Source organism: Quercus suber, unplaced genomic scaffold (assembly GCF_002906115.3).
Source record: "Quercus suber isolate HL8 unplaced genomic scaffold, Cork oak 2.0 scaffold_498, whole genome shotgun sequence".
In the NCBI taxonomy this organism is placed as follows: domain Eukaryota; kingdom Viridiplantae; phylum Streptophyta; class Magnoliopsida; order Fagales; family Fagaceae; genus Quercus; species Quercus suber.
Genome location: NW_027069947.1, coordinates 253,396 through 272,148, shown reverse-complemented (window position 1 = coordinate 272,148; position 18,753 = coordinate 253,396). Strand labels below are relative to the sequence as shown.

General features: G+C 33.1%; 1 protein-coding gene across 2 annotated transcripts in view; it reads left to right on the top strand.

Moving 5' to 3' along the window:
- The first annotated feature begins 12,984 nt into the window (after window positions 1–12,984).
- The window catches only part of LOC112034000 (uncharacterized), a 15,068-nt gene continuing 9,299 nt past the window's right edge, over window positions 12,985–18,753 (top strand). The window contains exons 1-4 of one of the 2 annotated variants that reach the window (XM_024066784.2): window positions 12,985–13,135; window positions 14,520–14,855; window positions 16,435–16,539; window positions 16,649–16,696. In XM_024066784.2, coding sequence (XP_023922552.1) covers window positions 14,595–14,855; window positions 16,435–16,539; window positions 16,649–16,696 — 414 coding nt within the window. In that variant the 5' untranslated portion in view covers window positions 12,985–13,135; window positions 14,520–14,594. Of the gene's footprint in view, window positions 13,136–14,193; window positions 14,325–14,519; window positions 14,856–16,434; window positions 16,540–16,648; window positions 16,697–18,753 lie in introns of those variants that run through there. The other variant, XM_024066783.2, reaches the window with a different exon arrangement.

Genomic DNA, 18,753 nt, shown 5'->3' with positions numbered 1-18,753 from the left:
CGGCATCGACATGCAGGCAGCCGCATCGGACGCTGCGTCTCGCATTGGGCCATATTGGACTCCGATATGGCACCCTCCCAGCCGCGTCCGTGCTTCATAAATTCTGCCACATCGGAAGCTACGTCTCGCGTCAGACTTCGGTGCAGCACCCTCTTAGCCGCGTCTGTACTTCATAGATTCTATTGCGTAGGACTAGGATTATGCAAACCTTTACCAAAGTCGACAAGACCGATCGGCACCGACATTCTCGCACCACCGCTGCCACCAACAGATGGAGCCGATGTCGGCAATCGAAACGCAAACGAAGTTCCGATGCCGATGCGGTGAAGAGATCGAAGAAGGAAATCCAGCATTGCTGAGAACCGAACCGAACCGATGAGTGCTTCAATGTTCTGCTTTCTAGGCTTCTGGCTTCTGCTTGGTGCTTACGGCGTTGTTTACCCAGCAAGTAATAAGTATCCTTTTTAATTTTTTTTTTACTAAAAACAGCGTCGTATTGGTATTATTATTAAAAACACACACACACACACACACACACACACAAAACGGCACCGTTTTATGCTAGGTTTTCAGATTTCCCTAGGTATAAATTCACTCTATTCTCTCTCTCTCTCTCTCTCTCTCTTTGGCCTCTAGCCTTTCGCCGGCGTGATGCGGCCTCGCCTTTAAGCTCTCACCGCTCGAAATTGGTGAGTCAGTTTTAGAACATTAAAATAATATTCTAGATTACTAGTACTGATGAAGGAATTATACATATTACTGCTGCGCTTGTTTGTGATGACTTCTTGCAACCTTGGAAAACAGTTTGCACTGTTTGGTTCGTGTTCGGATGTGCTTTTATGATTTGCATAGTGTATGAGTTATGGCATGTATGATAGAACTGAGGGTTAATATATGTGTAAATACTTTTTATGCCTTGGTCAACACCGATCTCTTTATCATCAACAATATTGGGTCTTGATTTCTTATGATACTAACCCATATACTTAAGTCATTTTGTGTGTGCATATATATATAAAGAAATAAATATGTTTCTTTTATATTCAAAATCTGTCAAATTTTAGCTGAACTTTAATGCGGGTTGATAGTTGATACATTATAGTTGGGACAGGTGCATTGTTCAGAAAATGCACGTGGGACACAAATTCCTTCCACATCTGCTGGATGAAACTTATACTGAACTTTCCTAAGAAATCTTCTCTGTTTTTTGTCAATCTTTTTTTCTTGGTTGACACTTTGACTAATATTGATGAATGTACAGCCTCTGGATCATGATGGATGGAAGTAATGAATTCTATGTATATACGAAAGAAAGGTTGTATAATTTCTATGATGGAATTGGAGGGAAATGTTAACCCAGCGGATCACAAAAGTTAATGAAAACAAAATTTTTTTTTTTATGTGAACAGATTTGTTGAACACATTTGTTGAACACATTTTTTTTTTTTTAATGTGAACAGATTTTTTTGTTAATGTTTCAAATCAAACCGACCAAACCAATTAAACTGAGTCGATCAAACCGTACCGCTATAGGTCGGAATACCGACCCTAATCGGTATGCATCGGTTTTAATTATTACAAAACCAATCCCTATCGGTTTGGTAAATTGAAAAAAAAAAACAAGCTAACCGAACCGCGCACACCCCTACGTAGGACGCCGCGTCATGTGTCTGGCCACGTCGGACTCTGATGCCGCACCCTCCCAGCCGCATCTCTGCTTCATATATCCTTACTGTCACCATCCAGTTTACACTACATACAAGGAGACTTTAGAGAACTAGATTGAACAATAAAAATCAGAAGAAAAAAAATTATTTATTTAGGAACAATGAACTGAAACTCTTGCAAAGTTAGAGACAATCATTACAATAAACTAAATTGTTGAAAGAAAAAGTATATTCCTAAAGAACTTGCAATACTTTAGAAGGAAGTCTTAACCAATTTCCTATACTTTATATTAAAGCCTTGCAATGATTTTTAAAAAAGCATTACTTGAAGGCAGCAACGTTTTTAGTGTTATTGAGTCTAAATTGAGAAAATGGCTGGCTTAAACATCATCACTATTAACCAATTTACTCTACAATAAAGTAATGGAGTATTAGACTATTAGTCCATGCCTCTTTAAACTACTCAAATACTTCTACATTGGAAGCTTTCATAAAACATTTGAATGCAACACAAATAGCTTCAAAAATTGATTCCCAAAATCAAGGCGGAGTCTCAATTTTTCAATTCCACTACCCAAACACAGCAAACTCATAACAAAATCATATAAATACAATACCCATAGTCAACTAAGCCTAAATTTACAAACAACAAAAAAATTAGAAAAACCATTCAAACAAAAATTTTTAACATAAAAAAACACATTTGGATTGCACATGTATGTGTGTGTATATATATGTTGGGATGTGTCTCTACTCTCGTCATTTCCACCAATCTTTATCACCAACTCCCCTGGTTTGCTCCAACCGTCATTACAACCGTCAAATGAAATTGAATAGTTACAGGTGTAAAGAAAATAGCCCAATCTTGCATACTCTTTAACATAATGAAACCTCATAACATCAATTTTTTATGTAATTAAATTTCATGAAAGAATTAAAGAGCATAGTCCTAGAACACATAAGAGATAAAGGTTTTGTGTGTGTGTGTTCACTGTTCATCATTTCAGTTAATTAAAATTATAAAATAAAATGTTTTATAGAACGGTGAATTCAGAAAACATTGAAACGACATGGTTTTGGTGATTTTAATGGAACAGTGCTAATGGACACAAACAAAATCTATTGAATAATTTTAAAATTTAGAAGACTTGCAATTGATTAAAAAAAAGTTGTAGAACTAAAATGAATTCTAGTGAAACTTCGAAAATGAATTTTTACTATTTTACATTTTCTATTTATTTTACGGGGGAGTAGCATGGTAGTAAATTAGTTTGACTTATATATATATATATATATATTTGTAACATACCACATTTGCACGTGATACATAAAGAAAGCTAATTACAATCTGCCTAAATTTTGTTTTGATCCTAACCAAACCAACTCGTAAGTCATAGTGTCATACATAGTAATTATAACTCTAATGGCTTGTTTGGATGGATGGGGGAAGGAGGGGGAGTTGAGAAGAGTAGAGTAGTGTTGGCTAAAAATAAGCTAATTTTGTGTTAAATCTACTCTACTCTACTCTACTCTACTCACCCTCCCTCTCTCTCAATCCAAACAGACCATAAGTAATTGAGGAGAGGCTTCACACGTGTGGATACTGATAGTGTGCAATAGTGTGGCTGATCAGTTACAGTTTATTCTGTTAGTTGTTAGTTACAATTTATTCAATTTTGATTTTATCATTCAGTTACAGCTTCCCGCCCTTTTTTCCTTCTTTCTTTTTGTATATAAATAATAGAGGAGTGAGAGAGTTTCATAGATTTTCAGAGTTTCAGAGAGAGAGTGTGTGTGTTTCAGAGAGAGAGAGAGTTTCAGAGATTGAGACAGAGAAAGAAAATCACAATTCTAACTCAATTGCTGTGAGAGACCACGTCCCCGGCCCGTTTTAATGAATGTTGGGCCAAACCCACGTGAATGGGTGGAGTTATGTTATTGCCCCTCAAAATGGAGGTTCGACTAGTTATATTTTCCCCTTTAGATTAAGGGTTTTACAATGGAGTCGCCACTTATTTAATTATTGGAAAAATAAGAAAACCATAATTAAAAAAATTCCTCATTTTATTAATTTGTAATTGAATTTACATTGAACATAGGAAATTACATGGCTTTGGTCCTAGATACAATCTAAGATAAAGTACATGGCTTTGTTTCCTAGTTACAATCTAGAAATTGAAAATTACAAGGATAAGCACTTGGTCTACTAACCCTTGATCTAAGTTCAGAGACTATGTTACAAGGTGGGAAGGTGTTAGGCACCCACCTTGCCCGGTAAAACCGATCTTCTAGACTATGGTGGCCAACATTCATATCACATCATCCAATATGTTATCAATCAATTTGCATGTTGAATTTGATGTGTATGTGTGTGATAAACCCTAATTCAATTTATTGAGCATTACATTTAGATTGAAAAATAAATTCTAGTGAATGTGTGTGGATGGTGACATCCTAGATTCAAAGATTTGAAAGAATTATTAAACAAACATGTTTTTTCATATTTTTGATGTGGATTTAAGATCAAAACTAGTAATATGTATGAACATCTGATGAACAACCAAGAACATGTAAAGAACGCATAAGAACATTTAAGAATATTCAAACATATTCAAGAGAATTTAAATAATCACTATCATGCTTTTAATCTTAAATTCTCATCATGGTGACACAAAAAAACAAGTTAGAGAAAGGAATTATACCTTCATGCAAGATCCATACAGTGGAGGAGGAGACTCTTGGTAGAGGTCCTAAGGGTGGAGAAAAGAAGAACTAGGAGAGGGAGAGTGAGTCTCACTCAATACCTTGAGTCTCAGGAAGACCAAGATATGACAAGTCTACTCTACTTCACTAGAACTCAAGAGAGGAGAAGAGGGGATTTTTTTTTGTCCCCTTTGGAATAAAGGAGGGGGAGGGTTTATATATTGGTAGTGGAGGGAATATGAATGGAAGGCATTTAATGAGGGTTGACAAGGATTATGAACCTAGACCTCATTTTAGCCTTGAGAAAAATCTGGTGCATTAAATGGAGAGATTGGTGGGAGTGGGGAGCAAGCCAAAATTCGGTTTTCCTGTAGCTGCTGTAACAGCTTGTAGAGCTAACTTCGAAAAATCATATCTGACCCAATTCTGATCGGAATTGTCTCGTTCTTGTGCTCAAATTGAAGCCCCGGATGTCTAGTTTCTGGGAAAATTAACTTCATTCACAGATTCAAAATATTCTGAGAGATATTGATGAAATAGTGAGCAGAGGTCATTTGTTAGAAAAATGGTTTCAGCACAATTAACATTAATAGGTCCCAAATTAGCTCCCAATTAACATTAAATGGCTCCAATCACTCCCATTTCAGAATTAATTGGTTCCCAATTTACTCTAATTAAAAGATAATTACATAAATTACTCATTGAATAATTAATGTTTAACTATCTAATTAATTAGGTGTATGCAACCTCACCATAAAATGTAGTCCTAACCAATTAAATTATGACACATCATTGTTCTCAAATTGATTACACCTATAACCAATTGAAATCAATTGTTCATAATCACATATAGTCGGACTCAATTTGTGATAGTACATCTTAGCCATTAAAACTTGATTTGATGATAACTTTCAATCTAATGGTCCGATTAGGGCTTATGACCAGTCGATTTGATTGTTACAACATCAAGATCATTTTGGTGAAATGAGTCCAATGATCTAATGGCTAGAATCAAGATGCATATTTTTAAAGTGAAAGTACCATTTTACTCTCCATGTGAGGTTAAATGCGGGTTGCAAAATGGGGTGTCAACAGAATGCCCCTCATTGACACAAACACGCCATCATGCACAAAATAGTTGCTTTCATCATTGGTCGCCTAGCGTGGCTCTTTAGAGATGGGCTATTCCCTGGAGGTACTTCTTTTTTCTTTCTTTCTATCTTTCTTTTCTCTTCCCTCCCTCCGTTTGGTTCCTAAGAAAGCACAAGAAAATTGAATAAAAATAGAGAATAAGATGAGGATTCTTTTTTCCGAGTATTTGATTTGGTTTATATAGAACTTTGTATTTTCCTGCATTTTCTTGGCAACGAAACGAAGCATCTTATTGGTTTAGTTCAACTCTTCTTGGTTTCTTGGGCTGTTTTTATTTGTTTTAGTTTGGATAAATTTCACTCATATCCCTGAGGTTTAGTCTAATACCAACTAGGTCCAAATTATTTTATGACTACTGCAGGGAAGCCATAGCTGCCACAAGCCATGGCACCCCCACAAACACTGGCCGCCGCCTTCTCCTTTCTATTTCTCTCTTATTCTCCTTCTTTATTTTCATCTTTCATTTATGGCCAAAAGGCCCAAAACCCCTTTTGTGTTTGCTTAATTTAGGGATTGGTTATTTGTTGGGTTTGAAATTTTTGTTTTGCCTATCTTAAATTTGTGGATTGTGTATATGAATAATTGGGATAAGAGAGAGAAAAGGGGGACAGCTGATAAGAGAGAAGAGAAGACACAAGAGATGACTAATGGAGCCTAACGGTGTTTAGGTATCAAGTTGGTCAATTTTGAAATATGTTAGACCAAGTCGGTATTAGCCCAAATCTTAGGGTAGGTTTGTGAATTTTACCCTCTATTTTATATATCTTTGTTTGTTTGGTGTTTTCCTCTTTGATAATAGTGGTCTTTAATGTCTTTAAATGAAATTGCTGTTTTTATTTTAGATTTTATATGTCTTGTATTGAATATATTGCTTTCTTTTTTAATCCCCTTCTTGATCTAATCTTTCTTTTATTCTTTTTGCTTCCCTCCCCCCTCCCTTTTGTGAAACTACTCTGAAATTAATTCATCTTTCTTCCAAATGATCCTGAAGTTCATGCACCAAATTTTGATTTGACACCACATCAGCATATGAGAGCTCATAGGTAGAATGTCTCACGCTACTACAAAAATAGTACAAGTAAAATGGATTGGAACCACTAATTATTGATAATATTCAAATTGAATCCTTGACATGATTTTTCTTGCTGAATTGGAAATTTTCAATTTCACTTCCTATGAATTGTAATTCAATTGTGTGAAATATTCTCAATTTACTTTATGCTATTTGGATTTCTTAATTATTTAGGTTCTTTTCTTTCTTTAAGAATTTAGGTTGTAATTTTTTTTTAAAAAAAAATTTAGTGCATGCATGCTAGTCATTATCATTTTCAGGTGGTAAGACTTTAGTAAAGGATGAAAAATCCTCTAAATTAACCTCAAATTCTATAACACATGCTGCATCTTTGTTGAAATTAGTTCTTTGCTGTCTTTTTATAACAATTGTCATCCACTAGCAATATATTAATCACACATATATGAATAACATTTGGCTTGTCATGGGGCTTGTTGTTTAGAATTTTTTTTTTTTGATAGTGTTATACTATTAGTAACATAGTGTTACCTCTCTCTCTTTCTAATGTGTGTAAGTGAAAATATCAAACAGGAATGGGTGGAAAGATAATATGTTCAATTCGATGAAGGCCAATGACAGAAAAATAAAACGTCAGCATCGAATTCTTCAAGCTGCTCCAAGGAAGTGAGTGGACGTCTGTCATTTCATTTGGCACAAAACTTACAAAGCAGAAGGCCAAGGGCCATCCGTGATCGTAGGGCAAATAAAACAATTTCTAAATACATGACAAGGCTGATAAAAAGTCTGCTACATTAATATCATACTATCATATCACTTCAATGAGTTTCACTTCAGAATTCGTGATGAAGAAGATGTTGAAGTAATTGAAGTGTTGCATTCCTTATATCCACTTCATGGACCTGTTGTGGTGCATTGCTTGACCAACAACCTATCCCAAAGTATCATACAAAGTAGCTTGGAGATGGGAATGGCTGTGTTGCATTAGAGTAATTGGAGAAGGAGAGCATGCATTCAACCTGTTTACCGTTGGACGTTACATGCATTCAACTGTACCTGGATACATGCATGGATTTGCTTTAGGGTAGAAGTTAGATCCATTTTTTAAGCTTTAAGCTTTCCATAGGTTGTACCTGGATCTATACATGGATTTGTTTTTGTTGGGCTGTACTTGAAGAGATAGTAGTACTGGGTAGTAAATTTTCAATTGTTGGTAAATGTGAATTGTACTTAGTTTCTAATAAATTGGTCTTCATGCAAATTCAGTTTATTGCAAATGAAATGCATATAAAGTTTTTTGCAGAATTGCATGGAATGTTTCTTTACCAAAAGCATCAATATACATATGAAATGTTCCTTTTGTCATGAATTCAAATCCTTTTTTGACAACCGATATTTTCTATTCTAGAGTTTATGTAGAATAATGTGAGCACCATATTGTGGTTGAAGGGTTATAATTTTGAGTGAACTCAGTGAAGCATGAGCATAGGATGAGGATAGCTCAAAGGAGAAGCATAGTAGAATCATTAACAGAGCCATTTGCGCTTCTATCATAGAAAAATGTTGTTCAATGCATATTCGAGGACCCCATCCGAACGGAAAAAATGAAACTTGACCCCTTGTAGCTTTTGAAACTCCTTCAGCAAACCTATCTGGATTGAAGTCCTTTGCGTCATCACCCCTAATTTACGCATTTTTTAAGCTTTAATGTGTTTTATGGTTCAAGATGGCTTTTGCATTGGGTGGAGTATGTTTTAACAGTCTGTGATGTTCTTAGAAATCCCATTAAGTAGGCATTCCTTGAATGAAAAAATATTTCCTCAGTCCTTGTGATATTAATTAGAAAGCTGCAATTTAAAATCATTTAAGCTATTTTGAAATGCTCTTTAAATCTTTGTGATGTTTCTGCTACTTCTTGTCATTCTGCTTATAATTGAAATAAATTAGGTTGTTAGTGACTTGGTGCTCTTCCCATTGAAAAGACCATAATTGAGGTAAAAGCTATTGTTTAGCATTGCCGTAGTATTCTTCTGAAGTAGTTTTGTCAAATTAGGTTTTTTTTCCTTTTTTTTTCTTCTTTTTTTTTTTTTAAAATAGTCTTAGATAGCATCTGGATATCTTTTCATGATATACTGGCAAATAGCACATGTAATTCATGTGCAGAAGAAAAAAAGGAAATGGATGGATATGGAGAGAGATTAGCTTGATCCGTTAATGCAAATTGCCACCTCTATGTTCAAATCATTATAAATCATTTGACAACACTAAAAAAAGACAAATAGAAATGTACGTGTGCTTTGGATCTTCTATTCCATCAAAAGTTTGAGGTGAAAAAAACTAATATGAAATAAATTCAATTAAAAAAAAAAAAAAAGAATGGAAACACACATACATATTAATTATTAAAAAGTAAAGAACTATCTTAAAATACAGGCGAAAATACAATGTAGATCCTTGAAGTTTGCCTATTATGCGCTTTTGGTCCCTTAAGTTTCGATTGAGCGCTATTAGTCCTTGAAATTTAAAAAATGAGTGTCGTTGGTCTATTTATTAACTTCCGTTAAATTCTTGCTTATGTGTCTAACGGAGATGTGACACTTATTTTTTTTCCCTATGGCAACCTATGTTCTATTAAAAAATCACACATATGATTAAAATCTAAACTTGCTTCCTTGTGGCAACCTATTTTTTATTAAAAACTCACACATATGATTAGAATCCAAACTCACTTCTTTTTCCCAGTATAACCCAAATCTGGAAGACCTAGGTAGTTGACTACTTTCTCAAAATGAAATCATACTCGATTGAGATGGAACACATGTTGTTTTTTATTAAAAAATCACACATATGATTAGAATCTAAACTCGCTTCTTTTCCCCAATATAACCCAAACCCGGAAGACCTACGTGGTTGACTACTTTCTAAAAATGAAATCATGCTCAATTGAGATGGAACATACACCGAAGCAGCAACACGCGGTCACATCCACAAAGGTCTCAATGGATGTGCGTTCTTTGAATTTATTTGGTATTTGCCTTACTATTTTTCACTTCCAAGTCGTAAATTCTATTTGGTATTCAATTGGTATTCATTTTTCAACAAGGGCTATAGAACTGCCAAATGGTTTTTCTCTATTAGATTGATTTCAAAACTCATAGTTATTAATTAAGAGTTTCCATTGTTTGCTACCAAATCAAACCAAGGGATTGTGAATTGTTTGAATAACATGGTTTGAAATTGATGAACGGTAAAACCATTGATGACATGGATAAATTTTCCAAGGAACATAAGAGAGATTTAGATAAAACAATGCGCCGAGATGTTACCAAGCTTCTTGAGAACAGTGAATAATTAGGATGCAAATTGGAACGGGTTCGAATTATGAGTGTAGTTTTAGTCTTTTTTTTGTTTTATTTTTTCTTTAAACAAAATAAGTTGCTACATGGAAAAAAAAAAAAAAAGTGTCATGTCATTGTTCCGTTAAACATATAAGTAAGAATTTAACTGAAGCTAATAGATGGTCCAATAATGCTCATTTTTGTTTAACTTCAGGGACTAATACGCTCACTTGAAACTTAAGTGACCAAAAACGCACAATAGACAAACTTTAGGGTCCAACATTGTATTTTCGCCTAAAATATATATCATATCATATACACTATAAAGTTGGGCCTTAAAATATATATTTATTATATATCTATTTGGGCAAAATTAACCCACAAGTGGTTATTAAAATTTGGATAGAAATTAAATGGTCAAGAGTTTATTTAATTTCTTTGTTTTCTTTTATATTAGGGTTTTGAATGTGGGCCACGTGAATGGAATTTTGGAGACACAAAATTTGTATTTTCTTATTCTCTCTTGGCATCTTAAGCCCTCAATTAGGGTTAGGGGTTATGTTTCCTTCATACGATATGAATATTCATTGTGATTTTTCCTAAGGTTCAAGATGGAAAAGTAGTTGATTGTTCAATGAGATTTTTGTTAATGTATTTCTTCCATGCTTTCAATAAGTTCAATCATTTTTCTTATTGCTTAGATGAATTTCCCATATTTTCAATTAGAAATCAAGTTTTAAAGTGAATGAGTTTTTTCTGAAAGCTATTTTAATCGCATTGTTAATCTAAGTTACCATGCATTTTTGGATTGTCTTGGTTCAACTGAATCATAGAATTTTCATTAACTTTCAATTATGAAATATAATTATTTTTTAGATTGCAAAGAATTTCATATCGATATAAGGAAACACCCCAATGTCCTGATATTTTTATTATTGATTTAAATTAGTCATTATTTTATTGTTAACAGTCACCAAGCAAAAATATTTTTCTTCTTCACCAAAATTGCTATTTAATTACACTATTTTTAAATTTATTTGACTCCTTATGGTTCAACTTCGGTACTCTGAGAATTATATTACTATGATTTCTTGCACTTAGGTGTGAGCAAACAGGCTTATAGTATATATCAAGTAGGATTAAACATTATTAGTTTGCCAATTTTTTTTTGTAGGGTACACTTCCAAGGTAAAAAAGAAATTGCAATTGATAAAGACTTTTTTTTTTTTTGGGTTCTTTAAAAATCAGGCTAAATAATGTCTTTGGCTAAGTAATAATGTGGTGGATTGAGATGGATTTATTTGGTAAATAACCAAGCAAAACAATAAAGTATATCTTTTTATGCAATATCACATCTAGCATAATAATAAGCTAAAAGTTTGACTACAAACTTAGTTGAAGTTTAAAGCTGCAACTTCCTTTTAAAAAAATTATCATTGCCATATATTTTGAAAAATATAATAGTTGAATTACGTATTCTTTACACTTTTAGCACATATGTGAAATTTTATGTCAATCGGATGTTATTCACTATATGATCCAAAAACTTATTTTTTAAGTATAATTTTAGATTACAAAAACTTGTAATTTAAATAATTGATTGATGACATAACTATTGGTTTTTTATTTTCTCGAAATTTTACAAGCATGAAGGTTATAAGAAAAAAATGCAATTTAATAGTTGTCAAAATTCACATCCAATAAAAAGAAATTAAATAAAGTTGTAGTTTTAAATTACAACAAACTTTGTAACTAAACTTTGTTCTAATAATAAATCACATATAAATTTGAAAGACAAATTAAGTGCATCTATGTAAAAAAGAAAAAGAAAAAACTTGCTTGAAGCTTAGTGGTGGTGGGGCACTCATTCATATAGTTGTAATTTTCATTAATGGCAACCTGCAAAAATGGGGGGAAAAAAACGTATAGATGCGTTCGTGTAATGAAACTAATTGGACATGCTAATTATTATTAAATTTAAAACATGACACTAAGCGTACTTTTTATGGTGCTAGGTAAACTTTCATGTAATTTTTAAAAAAATTATTAAGATATTGTGTAAATTTTGTTTTCTAACATTTCTAAAAGATGAGGTACTTAGCCATGCCAAAGAGGGAGAAAAAAGGTTACAACTTTTTTCCTATTATCAAATAAGGTTGTAAATAAATCAACCAATTTAAATAACTTGATTTTGTTTTGAGAAAATGTTTATATTCGTCATTTTTAATAAACAAGCTAAGCTCAAGCTCATGTTTAGGCTCAATTATTAACAACTTAAGCTTAATTATATTAATGTATTTATAAACAAGCTTGTAAATATAAGACTCGATTTAAGTAATGTATAATATTTATTGTTTAAATTTGTGAATAAGTTAAAATTATTTTTTGTAATTTATTAATAACATAAATAGTCCATTTCATTGTAAAAATTATACATAATGTTAACAATACAAGTTTGATAAATCTAATTTTATAAATTTGTAAACAAAAATCATTTACCTAAGCTCTGTTTGGATACCATTTATTTTATTAAAACTGAAAACTTATTGCTGAAAGTACTGTAGATAAAAGTAAAAATTAGTTGAAATAGTACAATGGACTCATGAATAGTGTCAAAAAGTGCAGTAGAATCTATGAATAATAGCAAAAATAAGTTAAATAGTGAAATAATTTATAATTTTAATCCACATCCAAATGCACACTTAATTAACTCATATAATATAATTTCAACTATAATTTAGTTTATTAATACATATTATATGAAATGGTTGTAGATTTTGACCTTGAATAAAAAATAATAATTAATTTTGAACATATAATCTAAATATTTGTTTTAAAATTAAATGAATAATCTTACATTCGTACTCGGTTTGACTTGAGTTATTTATAGTACAACCGCCAGCAAATAATATATGTGAAAAAAACCAAAACCAAAAAGAGACAAATACCAAGATGTTTCCATCCAATGAAATTCTGCCACGTCACCAATAAAGCCAAGACTGATGACGTGTCTACTTCGCGGGGGTGACTCCTCTGTTGTGCTAAACAACAAGAAGAAGACGACGATCAGAATGCAGTGGCACTTTCGCAATATACGGACCTCCCAATGGCATTTTACTAACCGCTCAGCCATAATTAAATAACTATGTAGGCCAAAAAAATGGCCATCTCTTAATACCCAATAAAGCTGGGCTGTTTCTGTTGTGTTCTCCTCCACCTGAAACCACCGCGAGCAAGGTCTAAGGGTACCGTATTTCTCAATCTTCCCCTGTCTTATTTACAATCATAGCCTTTCACTTCTTTTTATTGCTGAATTAATGTTAATCTTCTTCTTCTTTTTTGTTTCTTTCTTTCTTTTGTGGTTTTTAGAATTTTAAATCCTAAATTTCAATTTGTTTATTTTAAGAATTATGAATTTTATCTTTGTACGAGGTATCTCTCTTTTTGTGCGCGCGTGCATATCTTCCTTTTCGTGAAGGAAAATGAAATGTTATTTTTTTCAGTCAAATTGACACTTTAAAAAGTAAAAACTCAGTAGTTGATAATAATGACTAGATTTTCAAGGGTGATTTCGCCATAAAATTATCACTTGTCCCAAAAGCTAATTATCGCGTCTATCACGTGTGGGTCGAAACTCCCCCATGTAGACGGGTTGAAAGTCAGGACCACCTACTTTAATTCCATGTTAAATAAACATTTATCTCAAAAACTTGAATTGAACCAATTAACTATTATACTAACAGTCATCGTAGGCTGCCTATGTTTTGGTTTCTCATAATCAAAGTAGAAGTAGTATGTTCAGAACTCTTCAAGTAGATGATATCCTTTTTTTTTTTCTTTTTTTTTTAATGCAAAAACTATGTGTGAATTTGCAAGCTTGGATTCACTAATGGATGAATGTTCAACGGGTTTGAATATAAAAAAAATACATAAAGGCTTTAACAGAATTGAAGTGGATGTTCCTTTTATATGCGTTTGTACTGGCCTGCATGATTTACTATCTGACAAGTTTTTGTGTGTATGAGGAACTAGAAGTCTAGAACCAGTCAATGCTATTAAGGAATATATTATTAGCAGGAAATGTGAAATAATGTATGATTCAATGGCTTTAAGAAATAGGATTTTTTTTTTTTTTTTGGGGTTAAATGCAAATGCCTCTATAAGGGCTTCATTGTTTATCATTAAATGTATATTCTATCCCTTATTCAATTTCGTGATAAGGTTGGAGGAATTTGGCGCCCCCCACCCCCCCCCCCCCCTCCCCCCCCCCCCCCCCCCCCCTCCGCGCGCGGGGTGTGTTTGTCAATATGCTTTCATTGTCTAGTGCAATAGGAACCGTCCTGAGCAAGCGATGCGGGTTTGAGTCTTGAGAATGGTTACTTCATGCAAATGTCTTTGGTGATTGGGAGTTTATCTTTTCAAAGATCCTGCTTGGTAGGACCAACTTTGGTTATTGGGCATTTATTCTATCTATTAATCTCATAGTAGAGGGATAATGTTTAAATTTATATGTCTGGAGGTTTATTGATGCAAATTTTGCTTCTGCATATTATCAGAAATCCAGTGATAGTGCATTGTTTTTGCATATTTTTCTCTAAAAGTGATCATGATCTGGGTTGGCTTTTACAGGGGTTGGTGCACACACAGGCTTTTGTAATAGTGCTGATAAAAATAGGGAACTGTATTCGTGTCCGAAACGTGGATATGGGATCTGAAGGACCCAAGGCAGTCACCATTCATGTAACTGGATTTAAGAAGTTTCAAGGGGTTGCTGAAAATCCTACAGAAACAATTGTTAGCAATCTGAAGGATTTCGTTGAAAAGAGAGGGTTGCCACCTGGTGCTACTCTTGGGAGTTGCACCATACTTGAGACTGCTGGAGATGGTGCGTTGCCCCTGCTTTACCAGACCTTGGAATCATGCATCTCAAAAACAGACATTTCAAGCCACGAGCAAATCATATGGGTTAGTTGTTACTTTTTATTATGCAGCTCTGTATGATTTTATAAATCAGTTGTAATTTTGGAAATTTATCTGGGAGAAATTAATTTCTTTTGTACATTAATTTTTAAGGTTTATTGATCGTTCAAGAACAGCTTTCAGGGCTCACAAGTTGGATTCACTACTTCAGTAATGCTGAATAAGGGTAGTGGGACTTATTGGTTAAAAAACAAAATTTCCTAAGAGGTCTTAGGATGCCTTAGCAATGGATTAGTTGTTAGGCTGACCTGAAAATTCTGCATAGATATAGACTTGCAAAATGCGTGAAAAGAATTAATAGATATGAATTATCGTTGATCCAAGTATTTAAACTAAAATGTATCATCGAAAGTTATCTCCAAAAACTTTAGAATTGTTAACTTTTATCATCACCATACATTGCCCTTGGTCTCTAATTGTTTTTGAGTTATTTGATTATTTCATATTTACTATGTTCAATTCCCATAGGTCGCTTTTGGATTTGAGGATTTAAAATCAAGAGATCAAAGAAAAATTGCTATTGTAAATTAACTGATATGAAATTTAACAACATATGATGATTTTGTTCTAACAAATTTACTTGAGATGTTATGGATTTGGAAATAACATCTCACACCTAATCATTTAAATCCACATCCACATATTAATAACATGTAAGTCCAATTCACAAATTTTATCAAGAGAAATAAATTGTCTTTTGAAACTTTATTTAAGTTGTTTAAACAGAAAAACTGAAACCTAAATCATTCCCTTCAAATACTTCTATCCAAAGGACAAAGTTTAGCTCCAAACTCATTTGGAGCTATCTCCTCCAACCCACTATGTGGCAATTTATAAGAATATTCATGTGTATTATTTAACCAAGTTACATTTTTCATTGAAAAAGCCATGTGACTAAAACTATACATGGGATGGTCTCTTCAATTGACACATAGTGGGTTGAAGGAAGATAGTTCCAAACCAATTTGGAGCTAAACCTTTTCCCTATTTAAATGAACTAATATGGTATAAGAGTTGGTATTAAGAAGTGGTTTTAATAAAAAATAGGCATTTATTAGTTTAAAACAACCATAATGTACCCCCTTAATTGTTCATTTATATGGGGTATCCAAAGTCTAGCATACTTAGGACACTGGTGCTGAAAGAAGGAGCAAAGTTTTACCTGTCATTGCCACATATCCTTGGCTGTTTGTTTGTTTGTTTATTGTTTATCTGCTGAACCTTCTCAAAGTTGAATGCAGCAATTTCAATATTTGATACTTGGACCTAGCCACTCCATTGCATTTGCAGTCTCGCATGGTTGAAAATAATGATCACATTTGATATCTGTGTAACTTTTCTTTTTCCCTCACCCTAAATCATTGCCACTTTATATTGCTTTCCTATGGAGACACAAAATTTTCAACCATAATTAATAGGGCATTTTATGATACTGTGAACAGTTTGCAAAGATAAGTTAAAAAGGATTCTGATCAAGCAGAAGCCTATGTTAGTACAATCTTCAATGTTTCCTGGATTGAGCTTTGCTACTTAAAAGACATTTTTTTCTTCATTGCTTCTTCAGCTACACTTGGGGGTGAATAGTGGGGCTCCAAAATTTGCCATTGAGCAGCAGGCAGTAAATGAAGCCACTTTTCGTTGTCCAGATGAGCTAGGATGGCAACCTCAGGTGCACATGGTTCTTTGTTTCAGAGCTGTTTTATTGATGCCATTGTAGCAATATTTTTTTTTTTTCTCTTTATCCTTTTTGTTATGTTTTTTGTTGTACTTTTCTGCAGCAAGTCCCTATAGTATCTGAAGACGGAGGAACTACTCGAGCAAGAGAGGTACTTTATGTTCTGATTTAAATATGTATCTTGGCATTCATCATTTGTTAGATAGAATTAATATAGAATGAGTTTTTCTTAGTAACAACATTGGCACAGTATTGGTTCACTGCTTTACATACTGGGGAGAGGAAATTAAATGTTAAATTTATGTTTATGCTAAACGTTGCCGATTTTCCTTTGGCCTATCCGCACGTCCACCCTTGTGGCGGGTATATCTCCACAGTTCGATCCTTGGCATCTTCACTTAGCTTGAGAAAAAAAGTTTGCTGAATATTGAACATTATGAAGAGTTATTGGGAAATTATTTTCCGTAAGTTGCAGTAAATCTATGATATATTTCAATTTATTGCATTAAGTTTCAGTTTCAATCTCTTCCCCCACCCCCTCCCACAAAAAAAGGAAAGAGAAGAAAAGAAAAAAGCATTGGAGATGGAAATTCTAGACCATATTTTATAGGGTTATACTCAAATGCATAAATGTTGTGTTTAAATATTATTGTAAATGAGTGTCTTAACTTGATCCCTTTTGATGAAAAGCACTAAAAAAAAAGAGCTAACTGTTCATAACTATTTAGTCCTGGGATTGATATTATATCTCAGGTGTTGACTGTTAGATTCCGTAAGCTCTATAAAGTTAAGCAGTGCACTGCACAAGATAAATTAGAAAGGAGTTAGGGCACTATGATACTTATCATAATGGAGAGTCTTGATAGTACTGCCATTTGTTTTTGGATAGATTAGATAGAATTTCAACCTACAACACCTGCTCCATGATGATTGCTCTTTATCATAAAGCCAAGACACAGATTGATTTTTGGTGTAAATGAGGATTGAACCTTAGATTCCTTATTCAACGACAAGATAGTTTATTAGTTGAACTAACTGGAATTCAGAATGAGATAGTACTACCATATTGGCACATAAATGCGAGGGTCATTCACAGCTACACCATCTGTTTTGGTTTCAATTTGCAACTTTCATGGAGATCCTAGAAAAGCTTTTTAAAGTAGATAGTGAGAAAGCACTGTCATACTCTCTCTCTCTCTCTCCTTTGTTTTCCCCACTAAATAGATAGCAGTCATACTTGCATATAAAACATGAGGATCATTTCACAGCTACACAATCTGTTTTGGTTTCAATTTAACACTCATGGAGATCCAAAGCTTTTAAGTTATCTAATGAAACTGAAAAGGCTTAAATTGAACAGGTTTAACATAGACTATATGGAATGTAAATTGTAATTTAAGTAAACATACTTTTTGCTACACTTGATTTGTGCACATTCTACATGATATATATATATATATATATTTAAAAAGAAAAAAGGGGGAAACCAACCCCCCCCCCCCCCTATACTGAGCCATTAATTCCTCTCAAAAATTCCACACAACCTAAGAATAAGCTCAAACACAATATTGATACAAACATCACTCCCAAACACCTTGCCGTCCATCTCTACCTTTCAAAGTTAAGCACTAATGCACACACCATAACAAAACTCCTAGGGGATACGTTTATTTGCTATAGAAGTAATAGAATTTCTTTTTACAATGAACCCAACTAGAAATTAAACAAGAACTGACTTATTTCCAAATTAATAATATTTTCAAATTACTTAGTTTATATCTTATCAAACAAGCTCGAGTTTGTTCACAAATTTGTATTTAAATAACTTATTCTTTTCCTATATAGATTGAATTAAAATTCACATGTGTAACTCTAATTAATATTACACTACCCACTAATCGTTATTGAATTATATTTTGAAAATCTTACCATTAGATTACATATGCTACACGTTCTTAATTGGCATGTCAATTTTCATGCTAATAGACAGTTATAGAATATCAATAGATATAACTCAACTAAGTACATAGTTTACAAATGAAACATTTATGGTTTAAATTCTCTCTCCCTCAATTATCAAGTTATCAAAAGAAAAAGAAGAAGTAAATACTACGATTAGAATTATTTATCCCATAATATATGCTAATAATTATTAACTAAATTATATATAATTGATTTTTTGGGGGGGAGGGGGGGGGGGGGGGGGTT